The sequence below is a fragment of the Paramormyrops kingsleyae genome, chromosome 9 (genome assembly GCF_048594095.1).
Source record: "Paramormyrops kingsleyae isolate MSU_618 chromosome 9, PKINGS_0.4, whole genome shotgun sequence".
Lineage (NCBI taxonomy): Eukaryota > Metazoa > Chordata > Actinopteri > Osteoglossiformes > Mormyridae > Paramormyrops > Paramormyrops kingsleyae.
Genome location: NC_132805.1, coordinates 9,289,937 through 9,307,718, shown reverse-complemented (window position 1 = coordinate 9,307,718; position 17,782 = coordinate 9,289,937). Strand labels below are relative to the sequence as shown.

Sequence of the window (17,782 nt, the reverse complement as noted above, 5' to 3'; positions counted from 1 at the left end):
GCATTTGAAAGTGCAATGTTTGTTGGGTTACTTGTGTGACGGTAGAATCTGCGGAGTTAAACTAACAGCCATCTCTAAAGTGCCCATTAGCTTGTGAGTGTTTGCCCTCTGATAGACTGGCATCCCATCCAGGGTGTCCTCTGCCCTGTGCCCTGTCTTTCCTGGCACAGATTCATGTCTCAGTGCAGCTCTGTACAGGATGAGTAGTCATGGAAGATGGATGGATGGATGGAGAGAAGCTGCAGACCACAGAAGTACATTTTGGCAGTTATGAGCTAAAACAAGGTTAAATGAGAACTAAGATGCCATTTACAGAATCGCCACCATTATAACCTTCCAGAAGGCTTCTGAACAGCTAAAATGAGAATATTTCTGCAGGCTTTGATAGGGAATGCCTTAGAATGAAATCAAATTTTACAGAAAAACAAATACACACACAAACACAATTTATTTCTGAATGTTTGGAATGACTGCTTATTAGAAAATAAATTCATAAATTCATAGTTAATAAATTTGCTTTTCCAAAGTCAGGTAATTGCATTTTTCGTGGATGTCCAAACATAATATACAGGAAAACAGTGGAGATGTATAATTTTGGTTTGTGGGTGTGGTTTTCTATTTCCAAGGGTGGGAAGCTCATTAATGTTATTCTTATATAATGTCAACACTTGTGACTTTTGACACTTAATCGCGGTGTCCCTTTTCCCCAGTTGTCACCTCTCTTACTTACCTGTGTTCAGGTGAGTTCAAAGGTGACATAGGATGTTTATCAACACCAAGAACGCAAAGAACATACTTGTGTTCTTGCCAAGAGTGTAGTTGCTAACTTGTTTCCCAAGGACACACTTGGGGTGCGATGAATCATGGGATTGTTCTTGTTGGCGAAGATGCAACTGATGCATCCTTGATATGTTTGAGGCAGGGCAAGAAAGATGATATCAAACAGGTACACAAGAACACAAGAGTGGTTCAGCATACATATTGATGACCACCATAGATTCTGTGGTCCTCAGGGGTCCTGGGGGCATCTGCATGTGGCTGGTGCTTAGTCGTGTGTCGCCATCAGCAAGGCTTGGAGTTTAAGTGTGGCTATTTGGGAGCTACATGCTCAGCTGCCTTTTTGCCAAATTGGGAATGTGAACCCGGCACAAAGTGCTCAAGGCCATCAAACCAGAAGGTGAAGTACAATAGGACTAGGCTGTGCTCCATTTGGAATGCCTGTGGAGTCTCTGTAAGCTGAAGGACTGTACGGCAGCTACAAAACGACAGCAACATACAGGGTTACCCTGACAGGCTATGGCTTAATGGTAGGTGGTGCTAAAGTTTGCTGTCAATCACTGATTGTCACATGAGAGGCCATAACCCCGCCCACTGGCTTTTGATCCCTCCCATCACCTATGTCTTCAGGGGAAAAAAAATTACATGAAATACATTCTTAAGTATTTCATTCCAGCGCCGTTCACTGGTAACTTTTTATAGATAATGCAAGCATAAGAGCCAAAGGAAACGTAAAAGAAAGAAAAAAAAAAAACATCTTTTAAAGTCGTGTTTAAAAAGACTGTCACTAGTGTTATTCCTAACCGTATATTTATGGAAAAGTTTAATATTTGATGGCCTTTTAACAGAATGTCCTTTAGCGAGAGTTCTGCAGTACTTCACTGCCTTCCCTGCACGCGCCCTATCTCGATTAACCGCAAATGGACGCAGACGTTCTCTTAAAGAGCTTTCTGACGTGCCTGGAATATTTCACCCTGTCGGAAGGCAGTACGGCTTTCGGCGTTACGCGGGCCCCGCAAAAGGCTGTAATAAATTTCATATCTGGGGGCGTCCTTGGGGACCCATCCACCTAACGATCAAACCTTCAAAAGCAGAGTGAGGGAAAGCACACCGACCCAAAGTCGAGCCGTCCTCGTCCAAGGCCCGGCTCGGCCGCGTGTCCCCAGTGATCTTAATGCTTCCCTCTCCATGGCAACCGGGCTTGAATTTTTATATGTTTAAGATATAATGCATAAGATATATATGACCCCCATTCGCAGGAGCCTCTAGGGGGCGCTTTCCTCTCCTTGAACCCTGGGCCTGTCGCAGGAGGAGCTGCCGTGTGCCCTGAAGCGTCACATTTGTTATACAGCTGTAGGAACCCTTCACCCGGCCCGCTGTGATCGGACCGGGTGACCGCAAGTGCCGGGGAACTGATGTGAAAGTCATGAATGTCCCGCGGCAGTTTTACACGCCCGTTTTATTTTACTATTATTATTTCTTTTTTTATATGAAGCCATCTTCCCTTGCAAATGTTCTTGGGAAATACGGAAATGGACATGTTTTTTTTTTTTCACTGACAAGCGTAGCGTCTGCCAGCTGCTGAGACGTTGACAAAAAAAATGGGGGGGGGGGGGGTAATGGTGTTGCCGGGAAGATAGCACACACAGACACAGGCAAACAGACACACGCACGGAAACACACGGACACACACGCAAATAGACGCATGAGCACACAGACAGACACACAAATAAAAAACAATCCCACACATACTGACGCTCCAATACAAACACGCACACACTGACACACAAATAGACACACACACAATTTAATTTCTGTTGCCTTAGAGGCACAAGAAACAAAGTCAAGTGGGTGGAGGAAGATAATAGACTTGTCAGGGCAGATTTGTAGTGAAAATCGTATCAAATCACAATAAGTTCACTGTCAGCCTTGTAGCGAATCACAATAGGTTTAGTCAACCTTGTAGCGAATCACAATAAGTTCACTGTCAACCTTGTAGCGAATCACAATAAGTTCACTGTCGACCTTGTAGCAAATCACAATAAGTTCACTGTCGACCTTGTAGCAAACCACAATAAGTTCACTGTCAGCCTTATAGCGAATCAAAATAAGCTTAGTCAGCCCTGCAGCGAATCACAATAAGTTCACTGTCAGGCTTGTATCGAATCAGATTCTTATTAAGTCTCTTAGCCAATCACCAGTGTTGCGCTAAAAAGATGAGACAGGAACATGTTTACCGTTCCTCTTGGGACTCAGTGACCCTCGTTTGAGCAAGTTTATATAGTTTATATAGTAATAACTTGTTTGCCGGATACAAGGGCGAAGTAAGAGGGGGGAGCTTCAGAATAGCCCCCCACCCACCGTGTGCCCTGGACAGTGTCCAGCGTTCCCGGGGTATGGAACATCTCAGACACACTTTCCTCGATACGCAGATGGATGAGATGCCGATTGTCTCCGGCCTCCCTGCTCCGCCTGGGGAGGATCACTTACATCCTCCTGCTTCTTCCTCTGTTTTTTAATGTTGCTTCTTCACTTCCGATGCCACAGACGTGCCTAAGAGTGATGAGAGGGACGAGGCGTGGCACTGGGGGCTGGCGTGTCCGTGCATGCTGGCTCCCCCCCCCCCCCCCCCCCCCCCGCCCAATGTTATAACTGTGGCCCATAGGATGGGAGGGGGAGTTGACAAACAACACTTCTGTAGGTGTGAGCGGAGGGTGCCAGTGTGGGCACAGCAGGGGGTGCTGTGGTGGAGGTGAGCACAACTCCCCCCCCCCCCCCCCCCAAAAAAAAAAGCAGCGGGGGGCCTGAAAAACAGACAAGGAATCCATGTATAAAGCATTTTACCATCTTGTTCCGCCCTCATTGTGAATGATGGGAATGATGGGAGTTTGTCTAGAACCACAACGCTGCCTTATTATCATTCCCATTTAGCTGCAGTTTAATGTCGCCTTATTAATCTCTGTGTCTGAGTAAAACCTCTCGGTATCTTCATGGTGCCTTTGGTTCTAGGTGTATAGCTGTAGCATCAAACCACACTGAAGCATTTTCTGCTTAAAGGAGTTGATGAATGAATGGGGTGTGGCTTATACTAGGGGTGTGGCTTAGGTGTGGGCGGGGTTTACATTGCAGGCGTGCTCTTACTCTCAACAATGTGTGCTGTGATCTGCTTACACTACTGTTGTGTTACAGTGGGGCAGGGTTTGGCTCACTGTGCAAGTGAGAGGTTTTTTTTTTTTTTTACAAATTGTGAAGGGGTGCAGGGGTTTAGTCTTTATGCTCTCTGGGTGGGAGGTGTCGGGTGCATAATAGAAAGGTGTCACTTTCACAGAGGGGCTTGAGTGATGTTTGTGCAACAGACCCAAAGACGCCATTCCAGCCCCAGGGCCCAGCTGACGTCCCCCCCCCACCCTCATTTGACAATTTAATTTATTAATATTCCAGGCAGCAGACCTTCATTTACACTTCAGCCTTTGGAAGGTGACCTTCATGCCGTATCAGAAAACACATAAGAAACTGCACTGAGCTTCATGCTTTTCAAATGAAGGCTGATGCTGGAGGCCAAATTCAGCTTCAGGCAGGAATAGGAGACAGCAGGGACCACGTCTGGAGTCTCTGCGGACCAGGTAGCAAACGTGGGAAAAAGCACACGCCGGCTGAAACTCGAGCACACAGCTGTGCCGTGTCTTTGGGGTGCAGCAGAGGGTGGATGAACCTACTGTGGGTGTGAAACCTCTCCTGCCATCTTCCTATACCTGTACCCACCTTTACACATGCATACATCACAATCCTGTGTTTATCAACAAACCACTTTACATACGAGGAATTTACTGGGGTGTCATGCAAAACAATTAAGGACGATCAATATAGCAAAATGATGTACGAAAATAGAAATAAATGATGTATCTAGTGCAGATGTTGCAGAATGTTCTAGAACAGGGGTGGCGAACCTGATCCATGTAGAGTGGCCATGGGGGCGGGTTTTGGGGATGAGCTCTCAATCAGCCAATAACAGCGGGTACCCAGGACTGGAGCTGAGAAACGCTGCTTCATTACTGGATGACTGAGAAGTCAATCCAGAAACCCGCACCCACAACTACTCTCTATGGATCAGGTTTGCCACCCCTGTTCTAGAAAGTGTGTGTGTAAGCAACAGCCAGATTCAGGTTCATTTTAACCAAATTTTCCATTTAATTTATGAAATGGTTTCTTGGGACAAAAATCACAAATGAAAACCAATACTGTTTATTCCATTTATATTAATATGAATACACTTATTCGCAGTTTGACGACAGTACCCCTCCCAAAAACGCAGCTGATCCCTGCTGGTGGTTACATACCGACCCTCCCCCACCCCCTCTGACTAAACTTAAGACCCTTCAAGACTGTCCACAGTTTTTAAGGCAAATAACTGCAGTAGTGTGACCCCCATCAACCAGGCCTGTGTATTCAGGGGGGGGGGTCAATGAGAAAATGCCGGAAGCCATCTTGGCCTGGCTCATGTTGTGCGACGATCTCTGCATCTGTAAGGAATAAGGGGCACGATCAGAGTGGGGGGGGGGGGCTAATTGGCATGCAGACCCACAGTCAGAGGCTGGCATGGCGAGCTAGTGATGCAGGGTCTTTCAGAATCCGCTCACTTGCTTCTGTGACTAATGCGCTCTGCCATTGACCCCACCAAGCCAGCATGTCCAGTTCCGGCCCCCGCATCCAGGGGGAGCACTTCCCACACCCGGGAAAATGGTCTGCTTATGCAGGTATTGAAGAGAGCTGAGTCCAATGAGATAGTGAGGTTGAGCGGCTGAGGAAGGGGCCGGTGCTGGCCACTGGGGCGCCAGGCAGCCAGATTATCCACAGCGCGTGTTTGCCGATGATAACGAGATTGGAAAAAACCACCATAATCCTGGTGCAGAGAGGAGGAAAGGCCAGGGGAATGGGGTGGGAAGAGTATACAAAGGTGTGCGATGGAGGGAACAGAGGGGCTAGAAAACAGAGAGAGACGGAGGTAGAGAGGAGTCGGGGGGTGGGGGGGGGGTGGGGTGCGATAAATTGCAGAAACAGGGGCACTTGAGCATAAAATTAGATTTTACAAATGTGTTGTTTCCTGACAGTTATTTGACAGAAAAGATATTAAACCATTAGAGGCTATATGTGTATTACTAATGATATCAAGTAAATAAGAGCAGGTCACGTCTTCACAGCGGAGGCAGCCGACATACGACGGCCGAGCGGCAGATGCAAGGGAAAAGAACTTTATCATGGCAAGGACCACGTTTCCGTTAGCGCTTTAAATATAGGGACCGCCAGGAAATGCAATTTATATGATAATATGAAACATTTAAAGCTCTAATTTATTGCCTGTGCCCTTTAGGATTTTCCAGGTGTAGTGGGAAAACAGTGAAATATGGAACAAGACTTTTCGCGGTCGAACGCACTGAAGATCGCCGTAGACTTTTAGGACAATCCCTCAGTGTTTTTCTGTCATTAGAGTTTTCAACCAGCAAGATCTTTGATTTAGGATGTCTGATGTGCTGTTTATCTGTTTTAATGTTACATTTTTAGTCAAAATCCTTTGTTTAAGCGACGAAAACATGTAAAATAAACAGCGGGATATCAAAAGCATGGATGCCACGGGGCTGATAATCAGAGAAATATATTAAATAATTATACAGCAAGAATATCGCAGTGATTTCGGAAACGTGGGGAACTGATAGCGTGGCATTGGCCTGCCCGTTATAAGGACGTGGACTTGGAGACGGTTGCTAGGTCAAGTCCCTTAGGATGATCCCAGCGGCAATATCCTTTGAGAAAGGCACTTAACCTCAATCAGTGCAGCTAATATGAGCCCGTTTCAATGGGTTAAAAAGAAGAAAAAGTACGTCACCTTGGGGGGGGGGGGAAACACATTACAAGGCGGCCTAACTTTAATTTTAATATCACTCTTCTGCTCCTGCATTATGACTGAACAAGAATGGGGAAGAGCAATAACGGAGAGAGTGAGCGATAAGAAGGGGCATTGTGTTCAGGGCAGACGGGAATAAGGCTCCACCAGAAGCGAGAGAGGGACCTACAGTACCAATACCGACCGGCAAGAGCCGGAATGCATTCTAATTAAATGTGTGATGATTTATATGCACGGGGCAGCCTGATTTTACATGCCTGTTCTGAGTTAATCTCAAATTCAGAAGGGGCTTATGGTTTATACATACCGCTTTGAGAAGAGTGGAAGGCATTTCCGTTACTTTTTTTTGTTATAAGACGACGGAACAACAAGTACTACGCTATTTTAAGAAACTAGTAAGTGTGTTTTCATAACACAGTCATAAATCCAATACTGTGCAGAGTCGTGGAAGGAGGTCTGGCCTTTAGCTATTTAGAAGTCAGTTTAATTGGTAAATCATGTGATACATGACGTCTTTATTTAAAAGGTAGGGTCACGAGATGCGTGACCGTGCTTTATTTAAATAGTGAAACCTTGTAGTTCAAGACCTCTATTGCATTATACGATTCAGAATCAGTTCTTTATTGTCATTGTACATGACAGTACACTGAGATTAGGACAGCCAAGTGGTATTAATAGTAACATCATTGATAAGCATATGAATAAAATGTTAAAATAAGCCTTTGTATTTCCTGACCATCTCGAGACGATTCCCGTGACTGCACGTGACCTTGCTGTGTTTGTTTGTGATTGGATCATTGTTTGTGGTGCTGAACATGTTTTTTTTGTTTATTTAAAGGCACGTGGGATTGATATTTATGAATCTATTAAATCTCCACTGAAAAAAAAAACAATGATAAAAACAACAGTGCCTCAAATTGCGAGACAGCTGCCACTTTGTCAGCTGAGACCGTAATGATATTGTCACGGTTCAGACGTGGTGCTACTTGGCAGCACAATGGACCGTAGAATCAGTTGCCAGGTGATAGATGGGTGAATTCAGCACAGAGCAGTTTCACTGCACAGGTAAAGATAGTCTTTTAAGTACCACTTTTACAGGGGCCTAGAGAAAAGCAATCTGAAGTTTTGCTCTAGATGTTTTTGTTAACGGCTCGATGATGGATCGGATCCCGGCAGCTACGAGACCCTCATATCTGCCTGCTGAATGGCTGACCCTGTCTGGGTCGTGAGCACCTTCAGTTGGTGTGTTTACAGCTCTGGAATGGGAGGGAGGAATACAGCCTTTGTTTTTGGAGTGGGAGGGGACAGACGGGCTTAACAGGATAGAGGAGGAGGAGGAGGAGGAGGAGGAGAAGAGACGACAGCAGTTTTGGCACAAGTGAAATGCCCTGGAAAGCAAAACAGCAGAGGTGGAAAGTTCAGGTTCATGAAGTACAAATTCAGACCAAGATTTTGCTTCAACCAACCAGTTGAGCATAAAGAGTTACAGTCGCAAAGTACTCAGATTGTTGGCTAAAACAAAATCTTGGCATGGTTTTGTAGTTTCCGGACATGAACTTTCCACCTCAGCAAAACAAGTCTTGGGTCCTGGGAAGGGGCAGGGATGGGGTGAGAGGAATGAGACTGATAAGGAACCAGTGACATAAATGAAGGTACCTCTGCAAAATTCCATGTTAAACTGATATGACTCAGCTTTCCCACAATCCTCAGTCATTAGCGGTACATATGTCTATATGTCTCCATGGACCACTTTTTTTCTGACGTGAAAATACAACAGCTGTGCCTGTTGCAAACTCTTTGAGCGAAACCGCTGGCTCCAATGTACAACGGCAGCTCCCACCAGTGGAGCGCCGCCCTTCTGGTCAGGCGAGGCCCCTCTCCAGACGTTTCCTGCGGGATTCACATGTTGGCAGCATGTGCGGGAGAGAGCGTCTTCGTCTGGCAGCGATCTGGCGCGATCGTCCCTGATTAAACACGACAGCTGTCAGGGCTTCTCGTGGTACGGGGATCCGTGAAGAAAAGATGTGGTAATTGGTGTGTTTCTCCGCGATGGGGTAAGCTCCAGAGATTAATTAAGATCTTTTGTAATGTGGGCCATTAGCAGAAAACATATTAATCTAAACCAACGCCCGACTCTCACAAATAAAAATTAAATCAAAAGCATCAGTTGTGCTTTCATGCCTAAACGGATGCATTTCACAAAGTTTAGGTTTCGAGACAGAGATGCTACTATTTATGTTCAGTATTAACATGCCTATTCATCTGCCTGCATGTTATTTTATTATACGTACAGGTCAAAAATGGCTATCTTTTTAACCTTTTAATGTGCTTTTTGCAGCTCGCCCAGAGGCAGTGGCCTTACCGGGGAGCGAGCCGCGTCTCTTGTTTATTAGATTTCCTAAAGTGCTTCCGAGCTATGCACATTTTATCCTCTTAACAGTCAAATTAGTATATACTCCAGCAATTACTTAATGTTCTCTAATGAGATTTCCCATGAAGCAGCAGGATTCATTTATTTTAATGTGCCTTCTTCTCTGGAGCGTGTGCATCACTTCCCTGGGAAGAAGAGCCTTGAGCCACAAATAGAGAGGTTTGCTTGCCCCCCCCCCCATCTCCGCCCCCCATCTCCGCCACAGAGTACCTTATTTTCACCAGCCTGGCTCCTGTCATCTTCCGCTGACCACAGCTGCTAGTGCATGCCTCTTTCTGCCATTGTTCCTTATAGCTAAGCACAGGATAAACAGAGAAAGTGTACCAACCAGTGTTTCCCAACCCTCCAGTCTACATTTTTGCTCCCTTCTGTCCCCTATCACACCTGTACCAGTTATATGGTGTTCTTGATTGGCTAGGAGCTGGGAGGGAGCAAAAATGTGGACTGCTTGGGGGTTCCTGAGGCCTGGACTGGGAAACACTAGTATAGACAGTGTGGATTTACTCTGCCATTGATTAGTCCTCCTAGTCTGACCGGTGTTGCTCTATGCCTGGAGCAGTGCCCAGCCAGCCATAGAAGCTCCTTACAGAATCAGGGACCAGCAGTTGGACTTGTAGATTTTACTTATTTGTGAGACTATTTGCTTTCCAGACTGAAATAAAATGCATCCCCCTATAGGATTTATGAAATCTGATATGAGATTATGGTTTCAATATGTTTAGAAAAATGTAGGCCGCTTTTATTCGGTTCCTCCAGCGATGGTGAAATTAATACGTTCTCCAGCACTAAGGGCTAACATGCAAGCTGGGGTTAGCTTAATGGACACACATACCTGCCCTTTAGATCTGCTGTTGAAAGTACAGACTGGGGCAACTTGTCTGTTTTTTTTTTTTTTTTTGTGCAGTTCCTCCATTAGCAGCAACCTTCATTTCCACTTGAAAGCTGCACATTCTTTTCAGGGGAATTTTAAGCCATGCCAGTGAGCAGGGTCCTTGCGTTTGTATTTGCAGAAGATGAGCAAAGTGTCCCGCGTGTCCTATTTGCCATGGACTACAGCTGGGAAAGTGTCGGTTCGTATTTGAGAACTCTCCGAAATGTTTTCGCCCTGAGTCATTTTTGCTTTAGATACTAGGAGTCTCTGATGGAGTAGGAGTAGAATATAATGACCATTTTCGGATTTTTTTCCCCTCTCTCACTTTGCTTCCATTAAGATCTGGAACTTCAAAGCTGGTTTTTGTAATCGTCGTGGGCTCCCCCCATGCTGACACTTCCTGTGACCTCTGTACCCCAGGCGGGATCTTCGAGCAGATGGAGGGTCCAGTCCCCATGGTCAGCGCAGAGGAGCAGGCCTTCAAATTCGCCGTCAACAACATCAACAGGAATAGAACGTTGCTACCCAACACCACGTTGACGTACGACATACAGAGGATAAACATCTATGACAGCTTTGAGGCTTCAAGGAAAGGTGAGCCAGGCTTGAGCTGTAGACGTTTAACAATTAGCCAGAAGATTTCACTGAAACTGATCTTTTTGAGGTTGGGAAACCTTTGTAAGCCCTACCATGGTGAGTTCATCCTTCATGTCCAAAATAAATGCTTCCGCCTTCCATGTCAAAAGAGATAACATTTCTGTAAGGTGGTCAAAATGAGCGACATATTCTCAGGCTTATTTTCAATCAATGACTCCTACATCCGGAACTCAGGGAGGTCATCAATGACACCAGCGGATGCCAAGATTAAATAAAAACTCACGGTGGTACTCTTGAGTACTGCTCCGGCTTCCCCCTAGCACAGATGGTCTGATATCTTTTTTGTCCACCCAATTTTAAATTTTATTAGAATTTACAATATAATGTTTACTCACCCATATCATGTGATGGACTGGCATCCCATCCAGGGAGTCCCATGCCTTTTGCCTTGGAGTAGATATGCTATGATGGGGGGGGGGGGGGGGGCACTGACTGGCTACTGATGCCCCCCCTGGTTGGGAAACAGATGGGTGGATAACCTTTACATTGGTTGGGGTTTTCAGCATAGACCACAAAATGATACCAAAGACTGTTAATACAACATGTATCTCACCTGTGTTTCCACAGTATCGAAAGGTATGTTGGCTCAGGGGGCAACACTGTAGCCTCATACCTCAGGGCTGGTGGTTTGAATCCCACCTCAGCTCTGTATATGTTGCCCCTGGGTTTCCTCTGGGGACTGCAGTTTATAGACATGTAGCTAAATGGATTTGTATCCTGGGCATTCTTGGACTTGTATCCTTAGTTTCTGGGGAGAGATTCTAGTCCCCCCTAATGGAATCGCCTAAGCAATTGGACAATTCATAGAATACATGTTGTTAAGTTGTAACCGAAGTAATTTCAAATGGCAGGCATTCATTTCCCAGTGGTAAGTCTAGTGATCAGCCTGTGCTTAATGCTTATTAGCTTCATATGACATCAGCAGCACGTTTATGCATTTTATTATTTCAGGTATGAAGCAGACCCGATCCCGTTGCTGTGGAAATGGTTGCCATGGCACATTGGAGCTAGCATGTTGTGAATCTGCTTTGCAGCCTAGAGTTTACCACTACCTGTGGTTGGTTTGGGTCCCCCTGCCCATCTCCATGCCGTCTCCTCTTCCCACAGCCTGCGACCAGCTGTCATTGGGCGTCGTGGCCATATTCGGACCCTCCCACAGCTCGTCGTCGAACGCTGTCCAGTCCATTTGCAATGCGCTGGAGGTGCCGCACATCCAGGTGCGGTGGAAGCACCACCCTATGGACAACAGGGACACATTCTACGCCAACCTCTACCCGGACTACTCCTCACTGAGCTACGCAATCCTGGACCTCGTCCAGTTCCTCAAATGGAAGACGGCCACCGTCGTCTACGACGACAGCACAGGTGGGAAATCTCAAAGTTTGATTTAGTAGCGCTAATTTTTCCCAGCTAGTTTGTGAGGTAGTAGAGTCGCACCACATGACAGTGAAATAATGCTGTTAGACTTGCTGGAAACTCCAAAAGAAAATTTTCCAGATCTCTCATGCTTTTCCAGTATCCAGATTGCCAACCTATACATGATGGAGGAAACCTTTGTCCCTCTACACATAATTTATTTTTATGGTGACACTTTTCTGAGGAAATTTTCAGCAATCACCTCTAAGTCGCCTGATGTTATGATCGCCTTTGAGGACGCCCTTAGCAGGGCAGTGTAGAGCTGGAGGAGAGGTGAGGGTCCAAACCTCATTGATCTTATTCCTGATACATTTTAAATTACACAGCCTGACAGAAGTTCTGCTTTCTTTTGTGACCCGAACCACTTCCTCTCTTGGTAGCTTCGTGCGGGAGGAATGCAGATGTTACAATAGGCACTGAATGGAGACAAAAGTAACCTTCCCTTCTTTAATGTGACAGCTTTTACCATGATTGGATAGCGGTTTTACCATTGCCATTGGCAACCGAGACGGCGGGCTTGGGTCACCTCAGAAAAACTTGTGTAATTTTCGTCAAGAAGATTGCATCTTTAATTAACTTGGAAGTGTATTTATCTTTCAGTTGGAGCAATAAAATATGATCTTAAAATGAAAATGTGGGGCTGGAATAAAATGGTGTGGGGGGGTGGGAGGAGGTGAATCATCATATGCTAAGTTAGCTTTATCTCTGCTAAGTTAGCATTAGCCCTGCTAAGTTAGCAATAGCGCTCCTAAATTAGTATTAGCTTTGCTTGTAGTTGTACTGTGACGCTCTCCGTGTGAATGTGGCGGCCGGGGATGTGACTGTGTTTGTGTTGCGCTAAGTTAGCATTAGCTTTCTGACGTTTGTTCCCTAAAGGTCTTATTAGACTACAGGAACTGATAATGGCCCCCTCCAGGTACAACATCAGGTTAAAAATCCGACAGCTCCCGCTGGATACGGAAGACACGCGGCCGCTGCTCAAGGAGATGAAGCGTGGGAGGGAGTTCCGCATCATCTTCGACTGCAGCCACGTCATGGCTGCGCAGATACTCAAGCAGGTGAGAGCTGCACCCCGTCACCTGGCTTATTATGGCTGCTGTGCTTTGCTGACCAATTAGAAGCACGTATGCTGGAGGGTCTCCACAGCTCACCTAGCTGGGGGAACGCTGTAGCAGTTGTTAATGACATTTTGCTGGATGAAACGGTGACATCCTATGAGAACAGTACATCAGAGTGGTCTCACTCGGGGGGGGCTGTTGTTGACCTTGAACCCTCAGAGGTGTTTTTTTTTGTGATTCGCTCCTCCGTCATCTTTCTTTCTTTCTTTCTTTACCCCTGTTTTGTGCCTCAGAGGCTGTAGGTGCCTGAGAGGCTGCAGGTGCCTGAGAGGCTGTTGGTGCCTCAGAGGCTGCAGGTGCCTCATGGGCTGTAGGTGTCTGAGAGGCTGTAGGTGCCTGAGAGGCTGTAGGTGCCTCAGAGGCTGTAGGTGCCTGAGAGGCTGTTGGTGCCTCAGAGGCTGCAGGTGCCTCATGGGCTGTAGGTGTCTGAGAGGCTGTAGGTGCCTGAGAGGCTGTAGGTGCCTCAGAGGCTGTAGGTGCCTCAGAGGCTGTAGGTGCCTGAGAGGCTGCAGGTGCCTGAGAGGCTGTAGGTACCTGAGAGGCTGTAGGTACCTGAGAAGCTGTAGGTGCCTCAGAGGCTGTAGGTACCTGAGAAGCTGTAGGTGCCTCAGAGGCTGTAGGTGCCTGAGAGGCTGCAGGTGCCTGAGAGGCTGTTGGTGCCTCAGAGGCTGTTGGTGCCTGAGAGGCTGCAGGTGCCTCATGGGCTGTAGGTGTCTGAGAGGCTGTAGGTGCCTGAGAGGCTGTAGGTGCCTCATGGGCTGTAGGTGTCTGAGAGGCTGTAGGTGCCTGAGAGGCTGTAGGTGCCTCAGAGGCTGCAGGTGCCTCATGGGCTGTAGGTGCCTCAGAGGCTGTAGGTGCCTGAGAGGCTGTAGGTACCTGAGAGGCTGTAGGTACCTGAGAAGCTGTAGGTACCTGAGAAGCTGTAGGTGCCTCAGAGGCTGTAGGTGCCTGAGAGGCTGTAGGTCATTTGCGCTTCTGCCCTTGAGGAAAGGTCAAAGGCCTTGGGGAGAGCAGGGACTCTGAAGGTCTCCTGCTCATGGTGGGGGGAAATAAATTATGTGGTTATTTATATTCTGGCATGTCTGCCATTATCCAAGCACTGATTGCTGAACACCAGCTGTTAATATACGTCCCCTAAAATGCATGTTTATGTTTCTGTTTGGGACTGTTGTATGGTAAAAATGACACATGCCCCTTCTCCACCCCTCCCTTATCACACTTGTGGTGTGACAGCATGGCCACAAATGAGCAGCTGTGCTGCTCCCAGTTAGCCCCCCCCCTCAGCCCCCCCCTCCCCCAGTTAGTACCGCTGTAATCAGCCTCGCCGCTTGCTGACCCCTCAGGAGCCTGAGGCTCACGTTCTGACGCCTCACCTCTGCACGCTGACCTGGCTGTCAGGACATGTATGTCCACCCCGCTCCCCCTGCCGCCCCCCGCCCCCCCGATCCTTTACTGTCCCAGCGTGCCCTCTGCGGCTGTCACTCCAGCCCCCTGCTTCTCGCCGGGCCCCCGCCAGCTGCACTGCCAGCCGCACTGCGCTCCTGTGTGCTGTTTACCCCTGTAGCACTTTGTGCCGCCTGTCCACTTAATCTGGGAGCGCGGAAGCTATTTCTGGGAGTGTGGCGGCGGACATGAGCGTGGTGATGTCTAGCTGGGAAAGTAAAAAAATAAAGACTGTCATGAAGAACAGGAAGCCAGTGTGCTTAGGGCGGGGCTTCGGGGCGGGGCTTGAGGTGGGGCCTGGGCGGGGCTTGAGGTGGGGCTTGATGCGGGCCTGGGCGGGGCTTACAGTAGGGTTTAGGGTCCTCGATTCTAAATCCAGGCCTTGTTTTTTTCAGTTCTCCCAGGTGGTTATTGTAATAATTACTGATTCTGATTGGTCAGAGGCTTCACACCTGGCTCACAGGTGAAGGAAGACTGGAAAATCAGCAGGGCTCGGCCCTTGAGGACCGTGAGTTGAATAGCGCTGGTGTAAGGTGCTCTTCCCATCCTTTGTGAAGTCCTTCTCCCATGATCTATGTGCCTTTTAAGATACCCCATGCCACCACAGTCAGGCGCCTTAAATCTAAAGGTCACGGAACATGTCAATTAGTTAACATAAGTAGATTAATGCTTGGCTTGAGGTTTAACATGGAGAACAGAAGGGCAGTACAGCCCATTTGCATAACCTCAGGAGTTTAAAATAAATTATCTCCTCTATGGGTGAATAAAGCATTTACAGGTAGCTTAAATGAAACAGCAAGGGTTAGATAATCATTGTGTCATTTGATTTAGACCAGGGGTAGGCAGTCTTATCCAGAAAGGGCTGCTGGGTTTTCACTGCGCTTCCTTAATTAGGTTATTAATTAAAGGGCTGATTGGCTGAAGAGCGCTTACACCTGGGTTTGAACAGCTGACCTAAAGGTCACCCCAAAAACCTGCATTCATTGTCACTGACCCGTTGAGGATAAAATTGGCCACCCCTGATTTAGACGGGATCCCATTCCAGTGTCTTTTGTATTCACTCTGAGCCATTTTTAGCATAACCAAGGCAGAAACGAACAGGGAGAGATCATTTGTGTGGTTACATGGGGAATAATCTGAGTTTTGGAGAAGCTGAGGACAAATGCCCCGGTGAAACGTGTGTGACATGCCCCAGTGACATGCTTCACATGTCCTCCTCCTGCCGCAGTCGTACCGGGAAGATGCTTCCTGTGCTGCTCGGCTCACGCTAAACACGAAGCTGAATTGTTAGACCTGAGTAGGGCACTTGGCACAGATCACGCTTGGTTTTCGTTGCCGGGTGGACAGCCAGCCAGGAAGAAGAAGCAGCACTCGTGCTCCGATCGTTAAGGCTCGTTGACACCGTACAGCAGCTCTGGGGCTCTCGCAAGCTCTCTCGGTAAGATGATCAGTCAGTGTCATGGCCTACTTACCCCACTCGCTCTCCTGCGCTTCCCTCTACAGGCGCTGGCCATGGGGATGATGACGGAGTACTATCACTACATCTTCACAACGCTGGTAAGGTACCCTCCTGCTCATGCAAATGAAACCGCATCTGTTCTCATCTTCCCCGTTTTATCGGATCACCGCTTGCGGGAGTTAAATCCAGACCGCGATTTCGACAGCGTGTGACGAAAGGATAACATAGACGGAGCTGCGATAAGCTCCCCTCCCCCCCCTTCTTAAAGTCGGCGGCCTTTGAAGAGGCGGGACAAAGAGACCGCGCTTACAGCAAGTACTGTCGCTGTTTGGCGTATTTTAGGCAGGAACAGCTACCGGAAGGTGACTCCTCTGAATTTCAAAATAAATACTCTTTTTTTTTTTTTAACCTCGGTTTTGAACTTCCTGGGATTAACGGTAATATTTATTCCCTCAGCTTTTATCTCGGTGTTCCAGTATCCATTTCGAGATGCAGCACCTCGACCATCCGTACGTCTGCGCCTCTGCGCCGTTGCCGCGATAACGGAGAACCTTGGCGGCTGACACCTAATTTGCTCCGCCAGCAGAGGCCCGATAACATAACCTGGTTTCTGCCGCCCGCAGTGCCAAGCCGGTTTTACTCTGCCTATCGCCTCCATCACCTGATATCTAGCTCCAAACTTCTCTCGCCGAGCCCAAGTTGGGAGACTTTATGAACTCTCCTCTCGGAGTAGAAGCAGAGAAACCCACACGCCCATTAGAGGGGTATCATGATCCCACCAGTGTTAACCAGTAATGTCTGAGCTCATAACCTTCTGGCGGTAAATTCTGATACTTAACTGACCTATTGCCAAAAGAGTTACATAAACAAATGATTCTGCAGTTTCTGTGCGCCTCATAATCTCTGTGCAGGTTTCTAAATCGTCACAGGACTTTCCGTACCACAACCTGAGATAAATATATCCCTATTGACCCAGATGAGTATTAATCCTCGTTAATTTGGAGCAGCAAAGCTCCGCAGTAACGATGACCGATTCACTTCCTTTTATGTTTACATGTAAATTTTCTCAGCACCTATGAATACAGATGAGCATAGTCACTGCCGATGGCATGAACAATGCATGAATTAGATACAGTAATTCACAAAGGTCCTCAGAGGACGGGGGTGGGGCGTGGAGGTCTGGGGGGGGGGGGGGGGGGTCAGCTGACACAGCCTTTCATGCTCATGTTGACATGAAATTAGACTTCTGTCTTTCCGTACCAGGCCAAATTCAAATCCTGCCTCCGTCTGTGAACCTGTTGCTCATATTGCTGCCCTCTCATTGCTCTCCTCCATCTCGCTAAACGTAAAACCCAAATAAAGTCCCGGTTCTGCCCTCCCATGCTTGCTTTTACATTATCCCAATCAGAGCAAGCCTTACAGACCTGTTTCCTGTTTACAAAACATAACACATTTCTGCAGCGGCGGATTGCCCTGCTCGGGCCCCTAGGCAGTACTTTCTGGGGGGCCCTTCTTCTGCCCCTACTCCCCAAAACAATTAGCTATAAAACTAATAAATATTAGAAATTATAAAGTCAGTTTTACAAAGTCAAAGAGAATGTGACACAATCACATCAGAAGAACAATAAACAGAGACCTCATTGAATGAATCACAATAGCGGAGACCGTAAAGCATTACTGTACACGCTCATCCACTGAGTGTCAACTGAAT

The 17,782-nt window shown here is 47.3% G+C and overlaps 1 protein-coding gene across 2 annotated transcripts in view; it reads left to right on the top strand.

Annotated features, from left to right (window-relative positions):
* Positions 1–17,782, top strand: part of grik3 (glutamate ionotropic receptor kainate type subunit 3) — an 83,385-nt gene that overhangs the window by 29,699 nt on the left and 35,904 nt on the right. Inside the window, exons 2-5 of one of the 2 annotated variants that reach the window (XM_023821261.2) lie at positions 10,399–10,572; positions 11,743–12,000; positions 12,928–13,109; positions 16,116–16,169. In XM_023821261.2, coding sequence (XP_023677029.1) covers positions 10,399–10,572; positions 11,743–12,000; positions 12,928–13,109; positions 16,116–16,169 — 668 coding nt within the window. Of the gene's footprint in view, positions 1–10,398; positions 10,573–11,742; positions 12,001–12,927; positions 13,110–16,115; positions 16,170–17,782 lie in introns of those variants that run through there. The other variant, XM_023821263.2, reaches the window with a different exon arrangement.